We start from the raw sequence: 23,683 nt of genomic DNA, 5'->3' as shown, positions 1-23,683 counted from the left end.
CCTTCAGTAGCCCCCCAAATTAGGTAATCATCCCCACTTTTCAGATAGAGAAGCTGAGGTTTAAAGAGACTGCAAAGCTTGAGGTGCCTGGGTGGGTCCATTGGTTAAGCACCCGACTCTTGATTTCGAATCAAGTCATGATATTGGGGTCATGAGGTCAAGCCCCATGTCCGGCTCTGTGCTGAGTGTGGAGATTGCTTGGGATTCTCTCTCTCTCTTTCTCTCTCTCTCCCTCTGTCCCCTCCTACCCTCGGTCTCTTCCTTTCCAAATTAATAATAATAATAATAATAATAATAATAATAACAATATATTACAAAGCTTTAGTAAGGCCATGCAGCTAGTCAGAAGTAGAACCAAACTAGGAACTAGACCATAGTAATTCCCAGTCCAGAGCCTTTCCTCCTGCCCCTCCCTGCCAGCTGCCAACAGCACCTTGCAGCCAGCACATAGTGGGAACTCAGCATGCGGTTAACCAGACTGAACTACTTCCTTCCGGTTTCCCCTTGACCTTGTCTCAGCTGTGTCCTTGGGGCCCACAGTGCTGTATGCAGCATTTGCCATCTGAGTGGTAACCCTCCCACAAAAGTTAACTTTCCTAGACAGATACTTTGCTAGATAAACAAAGTTGCAGGAGCACTACAGTCACAGCCAGCATGCACTTTGGTATGGTACAGGCAACAAATGGAATTGCCTGAAGTGCAGGTGAATCTCTGCAACATCAACACTGAAAATGCCTCCCATTCCTGCCAGGTCCTTTCATTATGCTGCATTCTGCAAGCCTTTCAGGAGAAGAAACCAGGTATTGTGGTTATGAGGTTAAGGTCCTTGCTCAAGGTTACATGGTTAGAATCCAGTTCTCTGTGTGCTAGGGACACCCCACAATCTCATCCCTTTCAAAGAAGCAGATCACGCAGATGGGCCAAATAGCCTCTGCTAGATGCTGTCTTCATATGTGACACTGGCCTCCACTGGATCTCGGTGCTTAGAGTCAGTTTCATGAGCCCAAAGTCATGAATTCAGCCCTTGTTGGGCCTCTGGAGTCCAGGCCTTTCTACTTTCTAGCCTTATGATCTTGGTAAAGTATTTACTTGTTCTGATATCTGTAAAGTAGGATAATAATGCTATCCTAGCAGAATATCAGTCTCCTGTTAGGAAACAGAGGCTCACTCAAAGGAAGTAACAGGGGGCAGAGGGGTTAGCGAGGGTTGGAACAGAAATAGGGGAAATCAACATCGTTGGTTGGTCTGGGCTCCTGCGTCTGCCCCCCATTGGCCAAACCCAACTGGAAGCCAGAAGCCATGGAAGCCCATGATGTAGTCCATACAGATCAGCATCCATCCATGGCACAGAGCTGAGTATGGAAGGTAAAAGTGAGATCATTGAGGGATAGAGAAGATACCAAGCACAAGCACCTCCCAGTATGTTACCCATACAGGGTGGGGAATCACGTTAATTGTGAACCTACTGTGTACTCCAGCAAACTTAAAATTCCTATCATCCTTGGGAATTCCTGGCAAGACACACCCTGGATGGCTCGAGGTCCTCACTCTTTTGCCCTGGTCTCTACCCCGGCTGAAATCCTCCTGGACGTCTGCTCTCAGCAGAGCTAACTGCCCATGCTGGAATCATTTATCCACAATTGGATCTTGAGGATCCATTAAAACAGCTCCATTTGGATAATGAGCTGGATGGGGCCAGCCCTGTCTGTGCCTCCAGAGGCCACGGTTCTGCTACCATCTGAACCATCCCGCTGGCGGGTTTGTTTGCACACCCGAGAATGTATTGGCCACTTGAATCTGTTATAAATTACCAGTCTGGAAATAAATATCGTATCTGGGTCCCCAGTAAGTAACAGATGCATGAGTTCAGAGTGAGATAAATGCGTTTTGGATGCAAGCCTCTTTCCCATTGCTCACAGACGGATGGAGGCAGGCCCGGTGCTGGTTTGCAGTCGATCTGTGTGCTGTGTAGGTGGGACTTAAATGAACTCAAAGTTCTTTTAAGGTTAGGAAGTTTTCTGTACCAGTTCTTGGCAAATCCCCAGTAAAGCCCAGTTGAGCAATACATTTCCTTTAATCTCTCTTGCTGAGGTGTCCTGTGGTTGGAACCTTTTCTCTTTGGGGACTGGCTGGGGTCTTGGGGACCAGAGGGCCTTTTCCCTCACATGCAGGGTGCAGACAGGCACACGTCACGCATGTATGCATGCCTTTGGTATGTTTTTATTGAGGCTGATGGCCCAGGAAGACTTCTCTGTGCTGGGGACACAGCCCTGCCCTGTTGGCACTCTTGTTCCACTGGGGAGACCAACCGTGAGTAGGTACATCACCAAGGAACATTATGCTCCTGGGGATAAGGACCCTGAAGAAAATTAACCCAGAGAATCGTGAAAGCGTTGGACAGGGTAGTCAGGGGTGGCTCTCTGTGGAAGTGACTAGCAACCCAGCAGAAGCCAGGATGGAGGGAGAGAGCAAAGCAGCCAGTTAACTGGGGACTGATGCAACAGGCACGGAGAATGGCCAGCGTGAAGGCCTCTAGATGGAAATGTGACTCCTGTTTCTGAAGAAGGGCAAGACAGCACGTGAGCCGGGGGCAGAGCAGTGGGAACAGAGAATGCCACTGGAGGGAGGAAATGGGGATACCATGACAAGTGGTATCAAAGACCTGTTTATGTGTGTATGCCACCTACCAGCCTTTACTGAAAACTGCACCCAGCTCCAAGTGGCATGTGCTATGGTCCATGGGAGAAAAGTACAAAAACTGTAGTGCAGCTCGTGTTGTGTGTTCGTGGGGCACATGCAAAAGCCCACAGGACTGCTTAAGAGGAGGGAGGTCTCGTTTGAAGTGCAGTGCAGGAAAGCTGGGATATAGGGCCCATGGGAGGAGATGGAGAGGGACAACTGGCAGCAAGGCTATGGCTCGTCCTGAGCTAAGACATTTGGACATTATTGTGTAGACAGTGGGGAGCCATTGCAGGCTGTTCAGTGGGGAAGTAACTAGATGTGCACTGGAGAGTTCACTCTGGCTGGAAGCAGATGGATGACAGGACCAGACTGGAGGCAGGGAGGCCAGCAAGTGGCAGGTGCCATGGCCTGGGTCGGGAAGGACAGGGCTGTAATGAGGCATCATGATGCTGGTAATGGAAGAAGGTGGGCTTGAGAAACCACATCCGTCTACACTCTGGGGGACTAGTTTCTTGTTCCCAAACCTACCGAAGAAAACTCCCAGAGCCTAATTCCTCCTTCAAACCTGGGAAACCCTAACCATCTTGACTTGAAGGAATAGCTAGCTTCTGGTCCCTCTTACCTCCCTTCCTACTTCTCTTATCTCAAAGAGGGGCTCAGTTTTCTGGTAGAAGCAGAGAAATGAGGAGGAAAGGGCTTCTGAGCTTGCCATCTCCCAAGTGGCCAACAAGGACACTTAGTCACAGTAGGCACCCAATAAATGTTTGCCAGATAACTGATAAAATAATATAAAGTCATATATGTTAAGTCTTAGAATAGTGCCTGGCACAGAGTAACTGCCCTATAATCTAAACAGCAACACTGTATGTATATAAGTACCCTCATTTGATGGCAAAAAATCAATTGAGGCATAAGAAGGTTAAGTACTTGCTTGAGACCACACAGTTCATAAAGGTCAGAGCCAGGATTCAGACCCCGGCAATTGGGTCTAGAGCCACTCATTCACGGGACATTTGCTCTGAGTCTTACACTGTGCTAGGCTCTATGGGAAAAAAAATTAATATTTATTTACTTTAGGGAGAGGGTGAGCATAAGCAGGAGGAGCAAAGGGAGAGGGAGAGAGAATCTCAAGCAGACTGCATGCTGAGCGCAGATCCCAACGCAACATGGGGCTCTAGTCATGACCCTGAGATCATGACTTAACTCAAAACCAAGAACCAGATGCTCACTGGACTGTGCCACCCAGTTGCCCCTCTATGGAAACATTTTTTTATTTTTATTTTATTTATTTATTTATTTATTTATTTATTTATTTATTTATGAAACATTTTTTTAAACTTAGGAGGCAGTGTTTGTCCTCAAGAAGCTGATAACTTCATTAAGGAGCTAGGACCACTCAAATGAAGACTTTAGGGGCACTGATGATTCCTAGTGACTGTGGTTAGCCTGCCAGTTCTGGCCACGCCACCGGCCCTGGGTTGGTGCTGACAGTGAACTCTGGCATCTCTAGAGTATGCCCAGCAATCGAAAGGTACCTACTAAGTATTTCTGGAGCAAGGGGAAGACCAAGGTAGAGAAATACACAGGGGACTCAAAACCCAGTCTTTGAATCAGAAAGTGGATCCAGGACTTCAGGGATGCCACGTCTGTTTCACCATAAACCATACAGATGGCAATTCTGGCTCGTTTCCCAAGTGAGAGGACCTTGAGGCAGCTCATCTACCCCGACGGGACAGAAAGACTGATCACCAGAATTTGAGACAAAACTAGGTATTCATCTAACATTAGGGCTCGTTCTCTCCTGAGAGAGAACCATGAAGGAGAGTGGATTTCAGGGCTCTCGCTAACCTCTCCACCAGCAGGCTCCATTACTGGCATCTCTAGTTTGAAAATGTATAGATCTATCCATTCGTTCATTCGCTCATGTATTCATTCACATATTATGTTCAGTGGTATGTACTAAATGCAAATCATTGTCCAAAACTTGAACTCTACCCAGTACGATATAATTCCTCTCTGGAGCTAGAAAAGGGATCCTGTATCATCGTACCCAGGCAAAAGAGAAGGCTGTCTTCAACCTCTTCCCCAATGATTAGGGTTATGGAGCACAGAGCAACCCCACAGCAGAGCACGGTGGGGCCTCCTGGGACAGCGAAATGTACAGGGATATCAGAAACTGGTCTCCAACTCAGAAAGTAGTCTCACCCGCCCCTAGGTCACACCTGTACAGGGCCCTCCTGGTGAATGGGACTTCCAGTCCCAAGCCCAGCCCTATGGCACAGAGAAGCACGGTGGTATTCTTTCTGAATTTTTTTTTCTAATTATTACTCATGGAAGGGGCCAACAATGCAGTTGTTTTCTTCTATCAGGTCCTCTATAGAGACTCACACAGTGTTCCACTCACAATTATACTTAGGGAAGACTTTTTGTCAGTAACGCCCACGTTCCTTCTCTACCTCTTTCTGGGTACATGGGCATAAGTAAGAGCCACTCAGTTTTGCCTCCAAGGCAAGCCTTATATGGGCCCCTCCCAAGTAACTAACAGCTAACATTTAGTGATTTATATATTTATTTATAATAGCTAACATTTAGTGATTTTTTTAAAAGATTTTATTTATTTATTTATGAGAGACCGAGAGAGAGGTAGAGACATAGGCAGAGGGAGAAGCAGCCTCCCTGTGGGACTAGATCCCAGGATCCTAGGATCACAACAGAGCCAAAGGCAGACGCTCAACCACTGAGCCACCCAGGAACCCCACATTTAGTGATTTAATAAGCGCTTTACCTGCATTATCTTATGTAATTTTTGCCACTTCTCTGGGAAGTGCCTGATGCGATTCTCATTTTAAGCCTGTGAGTAAAGCCTGTCTTGGAAGGGATGACTATTAATACTCTGGTGTTTTCAAGCTTTGACTGGAGGCCCTTCACCGTGCTTCTCTGTTCACCATGCTTCTCTCCTGTCATGCAGGGATACCATCGACCTCGGCACTACATTGCAACTCAGGGTAAGTCCGCTCCTTTTCCTTGAAAGGGTCCTCATGCTTTACTGGAAGAGAGAAATGGGTTTCTGCCAGCAAAGAAGTCACACAGGAGTAGGCTGGAGAGCCTCCAGGGATCCCTGGGAGCATCCATTTGTTTGTGTGGGAAGGAAAGAGGTGACAAATTCAGCTCTAGGGGGAGGGACATGAGTGAGAGATAAAGGAGGTGGCGCTAGGAAAGGGTCATAGACAGGGCAAGACCAGAAGCCCCAGCCTCGGGCAGGTGCCAACAGTATCCACCATCCAGAACTGGAACTGATGGTGTCTTATCTCCTTGATGAGCATGTGCCTAGGAGAGAGAACTAGTCAGCCATTCTAGAAAACAACTTGGCAGTACACTATCAGAGGTTTAAAAAAGGACCCTACCTCCCAAACCCTTTGGAGAGGAAATCCTGAGGATAATTATATCTGTGGACAGTGACATATATAAAGATACTCTTCACCGTGTTATCTGCAATAGGAAAAAAAGTGAAAAATCTTAAATGCCTAACAGTTGGTAGATTGCTTCAATAAAGTGCGATGCTTCTATATTATAGAAAATCATGCAGTGAACATGTATCATGCTTGGTTAAGGATTTTTAGGAGCATGCAAAAATGCATTTAATAATGATACATGTAAAAATGCATATAGTAATTCACTTATTATAGCAAATACATAAGTACCTATATATACACAGAAAAATGCTATGTAGATTTTTATATCAAACACATGTATTACTGTTGTAATTGGAAAAGCGATGAAGGCCCAGGACATTGAAAGAGAAATTTTCAAGGAAATTGCTTTGGACTCTCAGATCCTATCTCGCTTTCCTCGTCCATGTCTTTTTCCCTCCCTCCCTCCCACGTGGGCTCCAGAGGAATGCTCCTTGTGTCTTTCAAGCTCAAAATTGGGCCTCTAACTCTTTATAGTATGAGCATCGGGTGCCTGGCAGCATTAGGTCCTCTTCGCCCCCTGCAACCCCAATTTCCTCCCTGTCTCTCACTGAGGTTTCAGAGCTGGATTTGTATGAAAACTCCCTTAAGTTATATCATTAACTCATAATATAGTCCCTACAAGGTGATGAGTGGGAAGCCAAGTAGGGGCTGAGGGACAGCACCTGAGCAGGACGCCAGCAGAGGGAGGAGGAAGAGCTGTTGACGTTTGCAGTGGATGCCGCAGACCATGCTAGTTTGGAATGCCCCTTTTCTTTTCCACACTGTGGCCCCAGTCTCAGCGACTCAGGAGTCCCAGCAAGGATCATCTGGCCTCACTCTCGCTCACCTGTGCTGAGCATGGACTGACCCACCAGGAGGGGCGGCCTCTCGGCTGCCTCCTTGCACGTGTGGTCTTTGACCCTGTCACCTTCTCTGTCGGCAGGTCCAATGCAAGAGACTGTCAAGGACTTTTGGAGAATGATCTGGCAGGAGAACTCAGCCAGCATCGTCATGGTCACAAACCTCGTGGAAGTGGGCAGGGTAAGCCCCTCCCGCAGTTACCCGGACAGAGGTTGCTGGCACTGCCCTCCAGAGCACCTCTCTGCTCTGTGCCCCGTGCCCCCGGGGGTCTAGCAGCTCACCCTCACAACAGCCTGCGTGGGAGAAATCCTCAGCCCTCTTCCCATTTGAGGAGTACGGCCTTTCCCTCCAAGTCATCCCTTCCTCCTCCCTCGCTCCGCTCCGTTGATGACGTCATCTCATGCCCTTTGGGGAAATTAAAGCCATATAGACATGAACTCTCATCTTCACACCCCAAAGCCACAGTCCTACTTGCATCTGCAATCATCTTCTCATTCTTCCCCTCTGTTATCAGGGCAAACCATAAAAAAAATTAAAATTAAAGAAAAAGGCCATTTTTGTTGACCCAAACGGTAAAATATCTGCTGTTTCTAACGTAGCTCAGCCTCATTCGATAGAGGAAGTGACTCTTGCCCTTTCCAAGGCAATCCCAGTGCCTTGAATCACAGATCCTACTCAAGAATTTTCTCATTTGAAAAGTAACTCTTTTTCCTGTTGCTAGATTATTCCCCGGGACATAGAAATGTCCTGAATACCTTCCTCCTGAAAATATAAAACACGCCAACAAAAAGGATTCTCTTGTCCCTACCTTTCTGCCAGACTCTAAAGACTCACATACAGGCTCTGTTTCTCCACTCTCGTTCTCTTCTTTCCTCTCCAACGCAACTACTCCCTCCATCCCACCCATGTGATATGGTCAACATCACCAGCATCCTTCATGTTGACAAATCCAAAAGCCACTTCTTTCTTCCCATCGAACTCAGCCTCTCAGAGCATCCACCCTTTGTTCCCTTACCTCTAAACCTCAATATTCCTCAGGGCTCAGGCCTTGGTCTCCTGCTCTGCTCTATCTCGACTTTCTCCTATGTCATCTTTAGCTACTCCTAGGGCTTGGAAGTGGGACTGCTATTCCCAGCTTGCTTTTGCTGACTCGGTAAACTGTGGCATGTGGGCGGGTGGGCTGCTGGGTCGAAAGATAGGGTGCCAAACACTAGAATGAAGAGGGCCTCTCCTCTACTTACCATATGAACTAACTGAAGAGTGGGCAGGTAAGTTTTTGTTTTGGCAAAGAACCAGATAGTCCATTAAAGTAAAGAGTCTCGGCCTCCAAGATGATGGGAAAGAGAGAATCATAAGCCAGGAAAGGGATGTGTACATCTCGTGACCTCATAGGGTTCTGGGACCAGGAGAGACTTGATCCTCGAGCCCACTCTCACCTCGTCCCCTCCCCAGTTTTACAGATGAGGAAACAAGCCCAAAGGGCTGGAGTAACTGTCCTTTAGTCTCTCAGCCAGAGCCTGGCCACAATCTCTGCCTCTTAATTCTTGTGCTAGTGTCATGACCCCTCCATTCACAGCTACTTCCCAAGGACCTAGGCCTGCAGAGCAGCTGCTGGGGACAAACAGGCTAGGCTAGGATTTAAGAATTCAGAGGCAAATTCCAGCCTATAGTATAGCCTATCCCATATTGGAGACAGATTCCCTTGATGGATAGATGATGAATCTAATTTGGATTTGGAGAGGGATCAGGAGAGCAATATCTTGATGGAAATCCTGCTAGGAGCCAAGCACTATGCCAGACGCCTATGATGCACTTTAATATTCATTTTCATTCCCGACAACTACAAGAGGGAGGCAGTGTTTCTGGTAATTATTCAGGTGGCCTGGCTTTGCATCCTGGCTCCATCCCTTCCTGACCTTGGACAATCTTCTTAGGCCCTCAACACTTCTGATTCCTCATCTGTAAAGTTGGGTAATAATCACATCTGTGTAAGGTTGTAGCGATAAGCGATTAAAATAATACATGTAAGGAACTCATAGACCACTTAGGAAGCAGTGTGAGACATAGTAAGCTGTCAGTAAGGGTTAGCTATCATTATAATAGGAAGTTGAGCCTCAGATTTCAGCACTTTCTGGAAACTACACAGCTGCTGAGTGTTAGAACCAAGCAACGCATCCATTTGCCTGCAAAGCCTGTTGCGCTATGCCAGCGTTTCCCTAAGTGGGTTCCATGGGATGCTAGTCTGCAGGATACCTAGTGAGAAGAGGGTTCCATGGTTAAATACGTTTGGGAAATGCTGTGCCCTCTTTGCCCCTCTCGGAGAGTCGAACACACACTAGCGTTAGCACGTTCAACGAGCTGAGGAGTCTTGTAGCAGAGCGGCCTGTTTAACTTTGTTTAATCCAGCATTTCCCAAACTCATTTGACCACAAAACCTTTTTTTGTTTGTTTTTTTTGTTTCTTGTTTTTTTTTACCTAACACCTATTAGCACCCAGCGGAACACACTGTGGGAAATGCCACTCTAGGCCGCGCGGCGTCCCCCGGAATGGTAATGCTTTTGTTCTTTTTAGGGGAAAACAGTGATCTCTTTTTCCTCCCGCGGAGTGTGATGTAGAGTCCAATGTGGGACTGGCTTGTCGCTTAGCATCTGCACCCACCGCCCGGGCATAGAGCCTTGTGCAAAGTCTTCCCTTTGAGTCCCGCTCCTTGCATCCTTCTCCCAACTGAGAACCTTTCTCCTTCCAGCCCCTAGTTACCACCTCTGAATAGTAATGGCCCTCTCCCCACTACTTCTGCTTCCACGCCCTCGCTGCTTCCCACCTTTTATTCTCATCTCTGCACTGCTGACGCCGCCCAGCTGCCCCACCCGATCTAGCAGAAAGAGGGCTCAGCCAGAGGTAGGAAACTGGCCATGTGACCTTGGACCAGGTACCAGACCTCCAAACTCAAGCATTGTTTCCATCTGTAAGTGGGGTAACGCCACCTGCCTATCTCACACCTTGATCGATTCGATCACCTAGTGTGATAATGGACTTGGAAATTTTAAGGAGCTCTGCAAAAGAAGGTACTACCATTATCCTCACGGCTCCAGTTCCTTTGGGAGAGAGCGTGGCCCCTGTGCAGTTTGCTAGTCCCTGGCCAGCTGAGAGCCCCTTGGACCGAAATGCCACCAAAATCGCCCTTGGGTTTATCTGAACAGGAAGGCCAGACAAGGCGGCTGCTCACACTCAGCCACCCACTCATCCATCCTTGTCCCTGTCTTTCCTCACAGGTGAAGTGTGTACGGTACTGGCCGGATGACACAGAGGTCTATGGAGACATCAAAGTCAGCCTGATTGAGACAGAGCCCCTAGCAGAATATGTCATACGCACCTTCACAGTCCAGAAGGTAAGCTTCCCAGTGGCTGTGGGCAGCCTGTCCACTGGGCAAGCCGACTTGTTTGTTCATTCGGGTCATATGCTGAATGAGGGTCTGCTCTGTGCCCACCCTGTGCTTGGCACCAGGGACGGATCAGCAGTCCAGTTGGATGTAGATCCTGCTACACAGGATTCCCCCTTCTAGTGAGAGGGGCAAACAGAATTCAACAGACAGATAAATGGACTGATGCCATATGGTGATGAAAGCCATGGAAAAAAAGCTGCCACGAGTGGAGACAGGAAGACAAGGCAGTCAGAGAGGGCTTCCTGGAGGAGGAGCCACTTAGGCAGACGATGAAGGATGAGAAGGATCTGGCTGAGGGGAGAGGAACACTATGCCAGGGCAGAAAGAAAGAAGCACACAGAGTCAAGGGGAAAGAAGATTTCAACATGTTCTAGGCCTGTGGGTTTTCAACTGGTGGTGATTTTGTTCCCTAGGGGAAGTTGGGCAATGTCTAGGGACAGTTTTGGTTTTCAAACCTGAGGAAGGAGGGGTGTTGCTGGCATCTGTGGATGGAGGCCAGCGATGCTGATGAATCTCTGCAATGCACAGGATACCCCAGCCCCCCAAAACAAAGGATTACCTGGCCCAAAATGTCAATGATGTTGGGATTGAGAAATGCTGGTCTAGACATTGAAAGGAGGCTGGGCTGGCAGGAGCTAGATGAGCAAGAGCGAGATTGCAAGTCAGATTTATCACTTAATTCCTATTATAACATTATAGCTAACATTTATTGAGCAATTACTAAGACAGGTGCTTTTCAAAGTGCTTCTCATGCATGAACTCATTCAAATCCAACAACCTCTTGAGGGAGGTAGTATTATTACTCCCATCTTATAGGTGAAGAAAATTAGGCACAGAGCATGCGGGTCAGTTGTCCACAGTTGCCCAACTGCAAGCTGGCTGAACCACATTCCCTCCTCTGCCCCTGACTTGAAGCTCACTGCCCCTTCTACTAGTCCACACTGGCCATTTTTTGAAGCATCTGCACTAATGGACCAAGTGGCCACAGACCCGAGGATGCAGAAGCAGTGGGGGTTCACTGCTCTGAGAGCTGTGCTGTTGGGGTTCAGACAAATCCTTGTAAGGACCGAAGCAGGCGTATGCATGGTACCCTACCTGCACGCATGGCCGACAGAGGACATGCTGCTCCTGGAAGCTCCCCCTCCAAGCCCCGTGCTCCTAAAAGCCCGTATCTATGGACTCAGGTGAAGAGCCAGGAGGGAAGGGCACTTCCCTGTGACAAGGAGGAAGGAACAGGTATATCAACATGGCCTTAGGTTGGGTTCCTTAGAAGCAGAGCCTGAGATGAGGATTTGGGTGCATATGGTGTATCCAGGGACCACTCTCAAGAGAAACTTGTAAGAGAGAGAGAGGGAAACAGGAGAGGGAAGGTCAGGGGGGCCTGAGCGAGGACAGAGTCTTCAGCAGAGTCTAACCTAGGCCTGATCCACGGGAGCTGCCAGGGCATGGCCTGCACCACAAAGTTGGCCTCCTTGCCTTAATCCACCCACTGACTGTGGACCAGCCCCTGAGAGGTCCCCTGCAGTGCAGGTTGGGTCCTGCCAGCTGAGGGCCCTTCTCCAGAGAAAGGGAAGTCACCAGCAGCCAGGACTCCTACAGCCGAGGCCTAGGAACACAGGCTGAGGCAGAGGACCTAGCGGCGCCCCCATCTCATCTGGCACATCCACAGTTAGTGTCGGGAGTGAGATGAGTAGCAGGGACTCCTGAGCTGGGAAGCCTTGGAGATGGTAGGCAGGTGCTCAGCAAACACTGCCTGGGGCTTTAGCTCTAAAATCACTTGCTGAGCTGGGGACTCAGAAAGATGTGTCTGCCCTTGAAGAGAGCGCAGTCCCATGGGGAGAGAGGACCCCTGACATGTGACCACAGGGGAGGTGGTGAGGGCTCGAGCCTGGGCTGCCTGGGGCTGAATTGACCTGGAGAATTGAATGAAAAACTGAGTGTTCCTGAAGCTGCTTCCTCTTCTCCTATTTCACCTCATCCATCAGGGCGGCCATCTAGCCTTTGCATGCTCAGGCCTGGACTGCCTCAGCCTCCTGTGGGATTCTCTGCCCCTAGTCTCGCCCCATTTTAGTTTGTGTTTCTGGGAAGCCGAGCCTGAGGCAGGGCTTTGGGTGCCCTAGCCGAAGCATTGAGGAAGAGCTCTGAGAAGGGGGGGGTGGAGGGGAGGAGGGTCAGGGCAGTGGAAGGAGCCAAGCCAGGGCGTGCTCTCAGCCCGAGACCAGAGTCAGCTGGATCCCCCAGGAGCTCTGGGGCATGAACCCCACCACACAGTTGATCCTGTCCGGAGGCACAGGGGCTTCTGTTCCTCCATGAGGGTCAACGTCCTGGTGTGCCCAGGACCATCCTGGCTTTGGCACCAAAAATCCCCCTTCCCAGGAAATCCCTCAGCCCTGGGCAGACTCACCAAGTCCACTGGTCACTCTGCTGTCCTGTCAGCTGCTGTCCTGTCCTGTTCACAGATCTGAACCATTGAAAGGTTCAGAAGAGTAACAGGCACGCAGTCTGTGCTTGATAAATGAATGCCAGCTGCCTGTCCCCCTAGACTCCCAGGGGAAGGGGCTCCTGGTCGGCTGGGCAATTCTCTGATGGAAGAGGTAGCTATGGGTGTCTGCAGCCAAGACTCAGAAGAGCTGGGTATGAAACCCTGGCCCAGGAAAGGGAATCTGGGAGGGGAGGCAGCACCAGTACTCTCTGCACTGCCCCCCAACACACCCACTCACCTCCATGCTCCTGTAGCAGCCGGTACAATCCTGACCATGCACTTCCCCTCTGTGCAATCACCTGGGCAACCGCCCCATAGCTCCCTAATCAAGGCCTTCCAGGATCCAACACGCCCAGCCTCCCACCCCCGTCCCTCTGTCTACCCTTGCTTGTCTTCCATTCTGTCCTGGGGGTGCCCTGTGTGTGAGAGTCCATGCACGTGCTGTCCCCATCTCCTTGCCTGTGCTGCCTCTCTGCCTAGGAGTCCCGCCGACTCTTCCACTGGGCAACAGTCAGGCATCAGTGTCTCGTAGTGACGAGCAGTGCAGACCGTGGGGTCCAACAGCCAGGGTCCAGACTGGGTTACAGCTGACTAGTTGTGTGACCTGGCTGCATTCCTTAACCTGGCTTACCCTCAATTTCCTCATCCATACAACAGAGTTAACAGTGTAAGGACTGAGATGAGGATCAAATGAGTTAATACATTGAAAGGTTCAGAAGAGTAACAGGCACGCAGTCTGTGCTTGATAAATGTTACCTGTTATTTTCACTATTAATGTATTTGAAGCCTCAGGTCACACATCACCTCCTCCAGGAAGCCTTCTCTGATTTCTCCTTCCCCAGATGGGATTACCTGACACTCCTTTAAGCACTTCAGTGGGACTATCCACTTAGGAGTGTGCCTCTCCAGCTAGACCATGAGCTGTTCCAGGGACAGGGACTGTGGCTTTTGTTTCTGCCTTCACAGTGCCTAACACAAGGGTTGGCACTATAGAGAACCCTTGGTGAATATTCCTTAGCTGAAAGAATAATCAAACACTCTTCCTATTCAGTGCTCTCTACATATCTGCAGGAGATTGCAAGGTAGGAGAAAGTAGGTGAGGACACAGGCTCCGAGGTGACACCTGACACTGTAGGGACTGGTCAGAGACATGCTCTTAGCCTGGAGGGTGTCTCTGAATGGTGAGAGGGGAAGGGGAAGCAACCGGAGCCCCAGGCCCCACTGCTTCCATCAGTCAGAGAAGCTCTGCTTTTATTTGTTTCCTATCTTATAATTCTAAATAAGAATCTAATGAATCAAGGAGTTTGACATTTTTTTTTAATTTGAAAGCCCTGGAGACAGTGAGGGACCCCAGTCACTGAAAGGCCTCATGTTCCACTGGAAATGACTCGAACTCGATGTTTTGGATGAACCTTTCTCTGAGTCTGTTCTGATTATAAGTCCCTTGTCAAAAGAGAGTCCCTTGGATAAACACTGTGAGTGTGTTACAACACCCCCTTGGGGATACAGAGTGTTCCTGAGCCCACTAAAGGCTCTGAGAAGTCCTGCAGCAAAGCCACTACTAATACATTGTTGACTTCCATGGCTCCTGGATGCAGCAGATCACAGAAGTCATCCTGTGTGGCAAGCGTTGCTCACCTGGCAGGGTCCTTTCCTCCCTGGGAGCAGGGAGGCTGGTTCCTCTGTGCAGCAGGCATGCTCCCCATGGGTGCTGGACAGGCATGTGGGGAGGCAGCAGCTGGAGGAACAGAGGCCCATTCTCTCCTCAGAAAGGCTACCACGAGATCCGGGAGCTCCGCCTCTTCCACTTCACCAGCTGGCCCGACCACGGTGTCCCCTGCTACGCCACCGGCCTCCTGGGCTTCGTGCGCCAGGTCAAGTTTCTCAACCCCCCTGAGGCTGGGCCCATAGTGGTCCACTGCAGGTAAGTGACGGCCTCCAGCTCCAAACAAGGCTGCTCCTGCAGCTCTGCTCTCAGGGACAGAGACACTGTCTTTCAAGCCGCCTTCCTTCTTTGCCTTCAAGACTGCACTGCCTCTGTCCCATGCCCAGCCTAGGTCCCAAGGTTTGACAACAACAACAAAGTAATAGTAGTAATACCAGTTGGTATCATCATTGTTGCCCTGAAATAGTAAAGCCACCTAGGGCCGGGGGCTCACACTGCCTACGTCTGCTCCGGGTGCACTTTGCACACTCCCTGTGCAGCCTGGAGGGATGGGCGTTATCATCCTTCCCATTTTACAGACGAGAGCATCAAGGTGCTGCAAAGGTGGATGCTTTGCTCAGATCACACATGTGTAAATGGGCCGAGCCAGGAGTTGACAGGCTTTTCTCCAGACGTTGGCCTTTGGCTGCTTGCCAGGGCAGCAGGGCGCCTCAGTGGAAGTGTGCTTCTCTTCAGTTCTGTTATTTTAAAAATCAATTGCTGGCCTGCAGGGGCCTTAACAGAGAACATAAATGGACAGCACCAGGCTTCACCTTATTGTGGAGAAGAGGTATTTTCAGCTCTGACCTAGAAAGTCACACGGGGAATGACAGGCACATCTTCCAGTCCCCCTAAATGGAGATGAAGTGTTGTGTCAAGGGCAGTCAGAATTGGACCAGACCTAAAGGCCAGCTGGCCTGCACACGCCTTCCTCCCAGTGTGACCTTGAGCCCAGCACAGCTCTTCAGGCCCTGCACCTTCTTACCTTATTCCCTACCTGGCGGTGTCCACCAGGGTCAGGGTCTTGGGTGAATCCAAAGAGGGACTCCACAAACTGCAGGCATCTCAGGGCCAGCCCCTTGTCACTCAGCATCCCATACAATCGGGTGGGAATTAGAGATCCCATTTCACAGATGAGGTCACTGAGGGTTAGGAGGTGATAGTCACCATCAGCCCTGGGCCCTCAAAACATCCTGCATATATTCTCTGCTTGACAGCTCATGACAGTTCAAGGACAGCAGAACATTAGCCCCCAAACCCTGTGTCCCAGAGAACAGCCAAAGCAGGGATAGGGGAGGAAGAGAGACAATGGCACACATTTATCAGGCTCTCCTTGCACAGCAGCTCTGTCTTACCTCCGGAGCCAGTCCGCCTAATGCCCCTGGCACAGGGGTCCCTGCTCCTGGGGCTGTTCTGAAGATGAAATGTGCTGGGTAACATATATGAGGCCTGCAAGCCCTGACATATAATAAGCACTTAAAAACACTACAATTCTCTGCCTGTTTCTGGCCCCCTCCCCAGACTGTTAATGCTTTAGAGCAGAAACCATGTCTGCTTAACTTCAAATACCCACTCCCAATCCAGCATCTAGTGCACACCAGGTGCTCAATAAATATTTGTTCAATAAAAGTAGCTACCATTTATTGAGAAATTGCTATCTATGCAGCCAGGCACAGGGCTGAGTCATTTACATGCAGTGTGTTTTTTCCGCATCATCTCATGCAGCGTACATGTGTGATGCTATCAGTGTGACATGGTGGGTCTATTTATGATCATCAGCCTCATTTTGTGGTTGAGGTTATTGAAACCCAGAAAGGTTAAGTCATTTACCCAAAGTCACACAGCTAATAAGTGGTTGAACCAGGATTTGGTTCCAGGGGTCTGACCCCAAATATCATGAGCAACTGAGCTCATATTTGGGCAGCAACTGAGCTCATTTCTTTGGGCAGAAAATACAGCTCAAGTCCTCAAGAGAACCCTACAGGGAGGCACACTGTATAGGTGGGGCTTATGGACACCAGGCAGGTGGTTCACTGCTGGTGGATCCAAGATTCAAAACCAGGTCAGGCAGGTTGTTTCCCCTTACACAGGTAGAAGGAGAGCCTTCAGGAAGACACAGATGAGTGGCTGTTTGTACTCCCTGGGGCCCAGCCTGCTGAGTCCATTCTGGAAGAGGGAGGGGGGTGGTGGGATTAGGAGGTGGAAACGTACAAATACACATCAAACTTCACTCCATTTATACCATAAAATTTTACTAAGAACGAAGACTGCTTCCCACGGGTTTGTTTTTCAGACCATTGTGGGTAACAGGTCCCGGTGACCTGGCCTCCCCGGATTTATGGTCAGCCAGTACTGCTCTCTCCCTGCCCCATCCCTTGTCTCCCCCTAGGGGAAGCGAGATGTGAAAACACAGGCAGCACGGGCCTCCTCACTAGCCCGGCCTTCACTTCCTAAACTACGTGCATTTAAGGCCAGTGCTCTGTCACTGGTTCAGTACATGACTGGAACCCCGTGATGATCAGGGAAGGCTGTGGTCCATGGTCATGCTGAGTTCTTTCACTATTTTGTCCCCGAGCTACAATTTTCCTAAAGGAAGCTATGAGAGGTCAGAATTGAGTAGGATCAGAATAAGAGTATATAGGGAAGCCTGGGTGGCTCAGTGGGTTGAGCGCCTCCCTTCGGCCCAGGGCATGATCCTGGAGTCCCACGATCAAGTCCCACATTGGGTTCCTGCATGGAGCCTGCTTCTCTCTCTGCCTATGTTTCTGCCATTCTGTGTGTGTGTGTGTGTGTGTGTGTGTGTCTCATGAATAAATAAAATCTTTAAAAAAATAAATAGGATCAGAGTATGTATACAAGACCAGGGTCTTGGGGGTGTCACCTATTGCAGCTTAAGAATGCTCCTGGCTCATGTTCCTGGGAAAACAGGTGCAAATGGAGCCAGACCTGGGGCTTGTGACATGAGACATGGGACTCACTTCTGCCTTTGGGACCACTCAGAGGATCTGGTCTCTGCCTTCCCACCTCCTTTCTGTTCCCTCACCTCTGCTTCCTTGGTTCCATCCTTTCCATCAACCTGTCTGCTGACAGAGGGACAAAGACAGAAGGGGGAATGAGGAAGACATGTTTATTAGGCATGTCCAGTGTGCCAGGCACCATGCCTTGTACAACATAGATTAACTTCGCCCACCAGAGGAGGAAACAGCCTGCGTATGTGTTGTCGAAGCATGTGTCTTATGCTGTGACTGTTATTAGGAGGGAATGTCTAAGAGCACAGACCCAAGGGCTAGATTGCTGGGGTGAAGAGTCCCACCTCCACTGCATGTCAGCTCTGTGACCTTGAGCAAGGTCCGCTTTCTGCACCTCACTTTTCTCACCTGTAAAATGGGGTGAGAAACTTCCCAACAACCCCACGAGGGAGTTTTGTAAAGCACTTAGAACAACATCTGGCGCTTTGTAAGCATTAAATAAGTCTTTACTGAACGAGTACAGCAAAAATAAGCAGGTTCTGATAAAATAGCCCCCAGGGCAAGCATAGCCCTCCCATTTTACAAAAGAGAATGCTGAGGCTCCAAGTTCATTTGCTTGCTCAGAGTTTCCCTGCAGCGCCAGGCTTCAGAGGATAGTGTCTGACCTCTGCAGCCCACTGCCTCTCTGCAGGGTCCTCGGGACAGAGCTGAGGGCTTGGAGGGAGGGGCCTTCTCCCCAGGGCTGGTCATGCCTGGAGGTCCCTAACACAGACACCGTCCTCTCTCCCAGTGCTGGAGCGGGGAGGACCGGCTGCTTCATCGCCATCGACACCATGCTCGACATGGCCGAGAACGAAGGGGTGGTGGACATCTTCAACTGTGTGCGCGAGCTCCGGGCCCAGAGGGTCAACCTGGTGCAGACGGAGGTGAGTCCTGGGGGACTGAGCTGGCCAGCCAGCTGCAGCCCTGGCCAAGGAGAAGCAAGGTAGAACAGACACCCATGGGCGGAGGCATCCTATAGAAAGAGACATGGGGGTGGAAGAAATGGAAGGACGGAATGTATGGCCTCCTACGAAGGTAGAAGCTAGGACACTGCTGCGAACCCTGGGGTCCCACAGTGCAAGCACTTGCACCAGTGAGGCATAGTGGTGAGTTCCCCAGCTCTGAGAGCATCCAAGTAGGAAGTGAATGGCAGCTTTCAAGGCTTCTTTGAATTGCACTCCTTCCTTGAGGGAAAGAGAAGATGGGGAAGGATTGGCATTTACTGAATTCCTACTATGTGCTGAGCATTGCTTCAGTCTCTGCATGAATGACTTAATTAATAAAAGTATTGAGTACTTGGGCTGGGTTCTAGGGATTCCAAGAAAGATAACACATAGCCCATGCCCTGAGGGAAAAGCAGACCTTCAGGCCTCCCTCTGTCCAGGTAGAGGACCCAAGACCTGAGGGAAACGGGAGGTGTTCATCTTTATCATTGTGCCAGGCATCATGCTAGGTTCTTTATATTCAGGATATTATTTGTATTCCTCACAACAAACCTATGGGGCAGCTCCTACTAGTATCCCTGTTTTACAGATAAAGAAATACAGAAGCTAGGTCCCCAAGTCTGCACACATGTGGACAGTGCTGTGGGACTCGGGTTCATGTGACCCCAAGTCCCATGCTCTCTTCCCTGAACCATAATCTCTTGTGAGGCGGCCTTTTCTGCCTACCCCACTCCTCAGAACCATGGCTGGTTATTCTTCTAACAAACCTGTATCATCTGGTTCTAGGGAAGGCTGTGGCTGCCCAGGCCATCAGCTAGGACAGATAAGAAGCTACATCCATCATCAGTCCCGCAAAGGAAAGTTTTGGCTTTGGGCAAGGCCAGTCACAGCTGGCTCCACAGAGAATGCCCCCATTTACAAACTTATACACGTAGGACCCTGCTGGGGGCTCTGAGCTAACTCCTGCAGGCTAGTGTCTAGACTTGGGGAGGCTGCAGTAAAGCCAAGAGGCTGCTTTATCTGTTCCCAGATTCATGCTTGCGGAGCACAGGCTCGCTGGCTGGCACTAGACACGCCTGCTGTCTGGTGGGGGAGACAGACATTCAAATCATCATGACGCATCTGGATAAGTGTTTTATGTAGAGATGGGCCAAGTTCTGCAAGAGAACGGTCACTCAACAAATATTTGTTAAGGGCCTGGGAGCAACAGCAACAGCTTCCATCTGGCGAGTTTGCAGAAAGAAGACTTTCCAGAGGGAATGAAGCGGAGGGATATAGCAAAGTGGGGGAGGAGGAGACAGGGTTCCAGAGGAAGACAACCACAGGTGCAAAGCATAGAGGTGGCAGGGGGCACAGGGGTCAGGAGCGGACCCCGAGAGGAGCTAAGGGCATGTGGCCTATATGGGAGGTGATCCCAAGACTCATTGGTTAGAAGGCAAAGAGAAGGAAAGGAAGCCAAGCCGCGTGACACCATTAAGGAGTTTTGCAAGCTGTTTAACCCTGTGGACACCTGGAGCCCAAGCCTGCTGGGAGCTCTGAGGCAGTATAGGATGTGCCCTTCTAAATATCCCACCTGAGAGAGAAGGAATTTGGGTTTTCTGTCCCAGCTGTCCAGCTGACACTGCTCTCGGGCTCCTTTCCCGAGCACTGACTCCTCAGCCCGCTGGCTCGCCCTGCACCCAGCCCCAGGTGCTGCTGGGACTAGAAGAAATCCCTCGGCCTGAATCTCAGGGGCTTGCAGTAGGCTGCCTTCAAGGTGAAAGCTGAGGGGACATAGGCAGGTACCAAGAGCCCATGCTGCAACAGATCCTGAAGTCTCTGTCATCAGTGACCACACTGTTCAGTCTTACACGAGGGACAAAACCCCATCACTCAGGCAATCACTAAGAAACATGGAAACTTGGCCTTTCGGGTTTGGGGACAGGAAGCAGTGATTCTGCGGTCTAAATCCCACCCCTCCCTCACAGCCAGGGGGCTAAATTTGGACAACAAACTCCCAGGCCACTGTTCTCACCCAGAACCCCCTCTGTCCCCTCCACGGCCTGGCAGGAGCAGTACGTGTTTGTGCACGATGCCATCCTGGAAGCGTGCCTCTGCGGCAACACTGCCATCCCCGTGTGCGAGTTCCGCTCTCTCTACTACAACATCAGCAGGCTGGACCCCCAGACCAACTCCAGTCAAATCAAAGACGAGTTTCAGGTATGAGCAAGTTCTGGGCTCAATGACCCAGCCGCCTTTGGCAGCACTGCGCACATCTATGGGGTTTTCTTTGTGAGAACTGAGAAATCGAGGGTCTCCAGGGTCTGTAGCTCTCGACGGCTGCAGAATGAATTCCAGAGCATACAATGCACAGCCACGAGCAACCCTTAACCAGTCACTCAATGACTGCTGACACTGGGTTTAACTCCGATCGGGTGTTTAAACTGAGTTCTAGTCGAGTCCCAGTTGTGGGTGGAGACAAGTTTATAAATACAGGTGTGAGTTCCTCACTCCGCCACCCCTGGAGGGCTCAGCTTTTCTTGCTGTTTCTGTACAATTGGAGGGTGTCTGTCGTAGATCCTCAGTACCCAGAGCGGGGTCTGGAGACCAGCACCATTAGATTCACCTGGGAACTCATTAGGAATATCGCATCGTGGGTCCTACCCACATCTACTGAATAAGAACTTGCAGCTGAACAAGATCTCGGGGTAATTTGTCCACACACTGAGTTTTGAGAAGCACCATCCCAGAGCTCAGCTCAGCTCAGGCATAGCAGATCTGCACCTTGCAGCCCTTGTGACCAGTACCCCCATGCTCCCTCAGACAGAGGCTTTACTGATTGGGAGAGGAGGCCAAGTGCAAAATGGGGGAAGGATGGAGGCCACAGCCGCCTTCTGCGTACACAGAGCACCTGGTCTCCTGGCCAAACAATTCAGCTCTGGCCCCACACTTGTAAGACTCACTCTGCAGAACACAGCCCTGACATTTTCCAGTCATGGAGCCTGCCCACTGGTGGTCTCTTCCATCCTGAGCAGCTTCTCCAGACATCCTTCCATCCTAAGGAACTGTTTTCTCTGAGAGGAGCATTAGGGAAATCCTTTCCCTCCTTCCATGGCACTTCAAGGGATGCATAGCACTCCTTAGAGACACCCCAGCCCCACCCTCCAACTTCCTGGCTGTCCCACCCTTCACAGAAATGAGCACCTTAGCTCTAACAGTTGGCAGGTGCTGGCAGCCTGTGTCTGCTGTGTGTGGGTGTGCTGCCTCTGCAGCCTTGGCATCACAGGGGTGTCACACAGCCCCAATAGAGGCGCTCAGTGCACAGGGCATGGGGCAGCCAACAGGAGATGGAAGATTGTCACATGGGAGAGGAACAAGTGCTGGGGAGGGACTGGAGAGCCAAGCTTGGAGGATGGAGATAGGTTGGGGTAGGCGGAGTTCGAACCTCACTTGTCTCTGTTTGAAGCAACCACCTGAGCGGTGCCTACCTATCTATCTTTGCGCCTTCAGACCCTCAACATCGTGACGCCCCGCGTCCGGCCTGAGGACTGCAGCATCGGGCTCCTGCCCCGGAATCATGATAAGAACCGGAGCATGGATGTCCTGCCTCTGGACCGCTGCCTGCCCTTCCTTATCTCAGTGGATGGGGAACCCAGCAACTATGTCAATGCCGCACTGATGGACGTAAGCTGGGCCCTGGCTGGCACTCACTGGGAAGTTTCTTCAAGGTGGAGATGGCTGGAACCCAGGGCACTGACACCCCACACCACCGCCCCCAGCCAACCTCTCCCTGCTTCTGACCTTCCTGCCCCCCAAGGCTTGCTCCCACGAAGGCTCTGGCCCCAACCTATATTCTGGCTGTGTTCTTAGCTCTTTGCTCCCATAAGGCTGGAAAGAATAGACCAAGAGCTTAAAGTGCGGGTCCATGACAACATGGCACAGGCCTGTCCAGTCCCTCCTTCCTGCTGCCTTCAGTTCAGTTCAGGAAACAGTCCATATGCTAGGCCTTGGCCTGGGCTGTGGGAATGCAAGATGGTACAGACATAGGGTCTGCCCTCACGGAGCTCCCAGGCAGGTTCCCAGGTAATTCCTATGCAGAGACAGGAATGAGACTGGCAGGTAGTAGTTGCTCAGAAAGTGGTTACTGGACAAGTGATGGGATGCAGCAAAGAGAGCACAGAAGGGGACAGGCCATGTTCCTGACTGTTCCATCAGAGGCATTGTCTCCTGCTTGCTCAGCATCAAGTCTCAGCAGGGCACTCCTACTCTGACCTGGTTTAGGAGTCATGACCCTAATTAGAAGTCATGTCCTGGCCCCAGTGAGTCCTTGCTCCTGACTTGTATGCTTCCCCGCTGGGTGTTCAGCTTCTTCTGGTGATCATCCCTCCACCTCCTGCATGTAGAGATGTTTGCAGCAAGAAGGAGCCATGGATCATCTGGTCTCAGGCTCCTTATGCTTTCCAGCAAAGGAAACTGAGACCAGAAAGAGAAAGAGACTGGCTTAAGGTCACCCAGAAAGCTAGTGGCAGAGCCAGAACCCAGGACTCACACTCTAGAATTCATCCTGTGGGCCTCCCCACATTTGTGCAATCCGGTGAGAGACAGACATCTCACCTCCCTAGGCTCAGGACCAGTAATACCATTGCCTGATTGGAGATAAGCCTTTCCAGGTTCCCCTCCCCACCATGTCCAAGGCCATGTCCATCCAGCCCACATGGACTTCCCATCTCACCCAGAACTGGCAAGAATGTGCAGTGTTCTCCTCTGGGGTCATAGCTAACTACTACTTTGACCTCTGATCCTCCTAAAACTCTCACCAAGGGCCCTCAGTGTAGGAGGCAGGGAGGTGATGGGAGCTCAATGCCTGTCAGCTCTGTCAGGGCCTGCCCTAACGTCTCTGTCCACGGGGTGCCCACGTCCTCCATGGAAACTCTCCTATGGGTCCAGAAGCAGGAAGCCTTGCCTTGTTAAGGTCAAATAGCTCGAGGTGGAGGGAAAACCTCTGGCTTTAGCTCAGAGTCCTCCAAGATAAATGTGTACGTATATGTATGTGTGCATGCATAGGTTGTGTGTGTGTGTGAGCACATGCACTTATGTGTATGTGCATGCATGTGTGTGTGTATG

At 50.5% G+C, this 23,683-nt stretch overlaps 1 protein-coding gene across 2 annotated transcripts in view; it reads left to right on the top strand.

Moving 5' to 3' along the window:
• The window catches only part of PTPRT (protein tyrosine phosphatase receptor type T), a 1,032,653-nt gene that overhangs the window by 971,240 nt on the left and 37,730 nt on the right, over positions 1-23,683 (top strand). For both annotated transcript variants that reach the window (XM_038572341.1, XM_038572340.1), the window contains 7 exons: positions 5,651-5,687; positions 7,078-7,175; positions 10,268-10,384; positions 14,690-14,844; positions 18,385-18,520; positions 20,630-20,779; positions 22,070-22,243. In XM_038572341.1, coding sequence (XP_038428269.1) covers positions 5,651-5,687; positions 7,078-7,175; positions 10,268-10,384; positions 14,690-14,844; positions 18,385-18,520; positions 20,630-20,779; positions 22,070-22,243 — 867 coding nt within the window. The remainder of the gene's footprint in view (positions 1-5,650; positions 5,688-7,077; positions 7,176-10,267; positions 10,385-14,689; positions 14,845-18,384; positions 18,521-20,629; positions 20,780-22,069; positions 22,244-23,683) is intronic.

Source organism: Canis lupus, chromosome 24 (genome assembly GCF_011100685.1).
Source record: "Canis lupus familiaris isolate Mischka breed German Shepherd chromosome 24, alternate assembly UU_Cfam_GSD_1.0, whole genome shotgun sequence".
Lineage (NCBI taxonomy): Eukaryota > Metazoa > Chordata > Mammalia > Carnivora > Canidae > Canis > Canis lupus.
The sequence above is the reverse complement of the archived record's forward strand: the minus strand, read 5'-3'. Positions and strand labels throughout refer to the sequence as shown.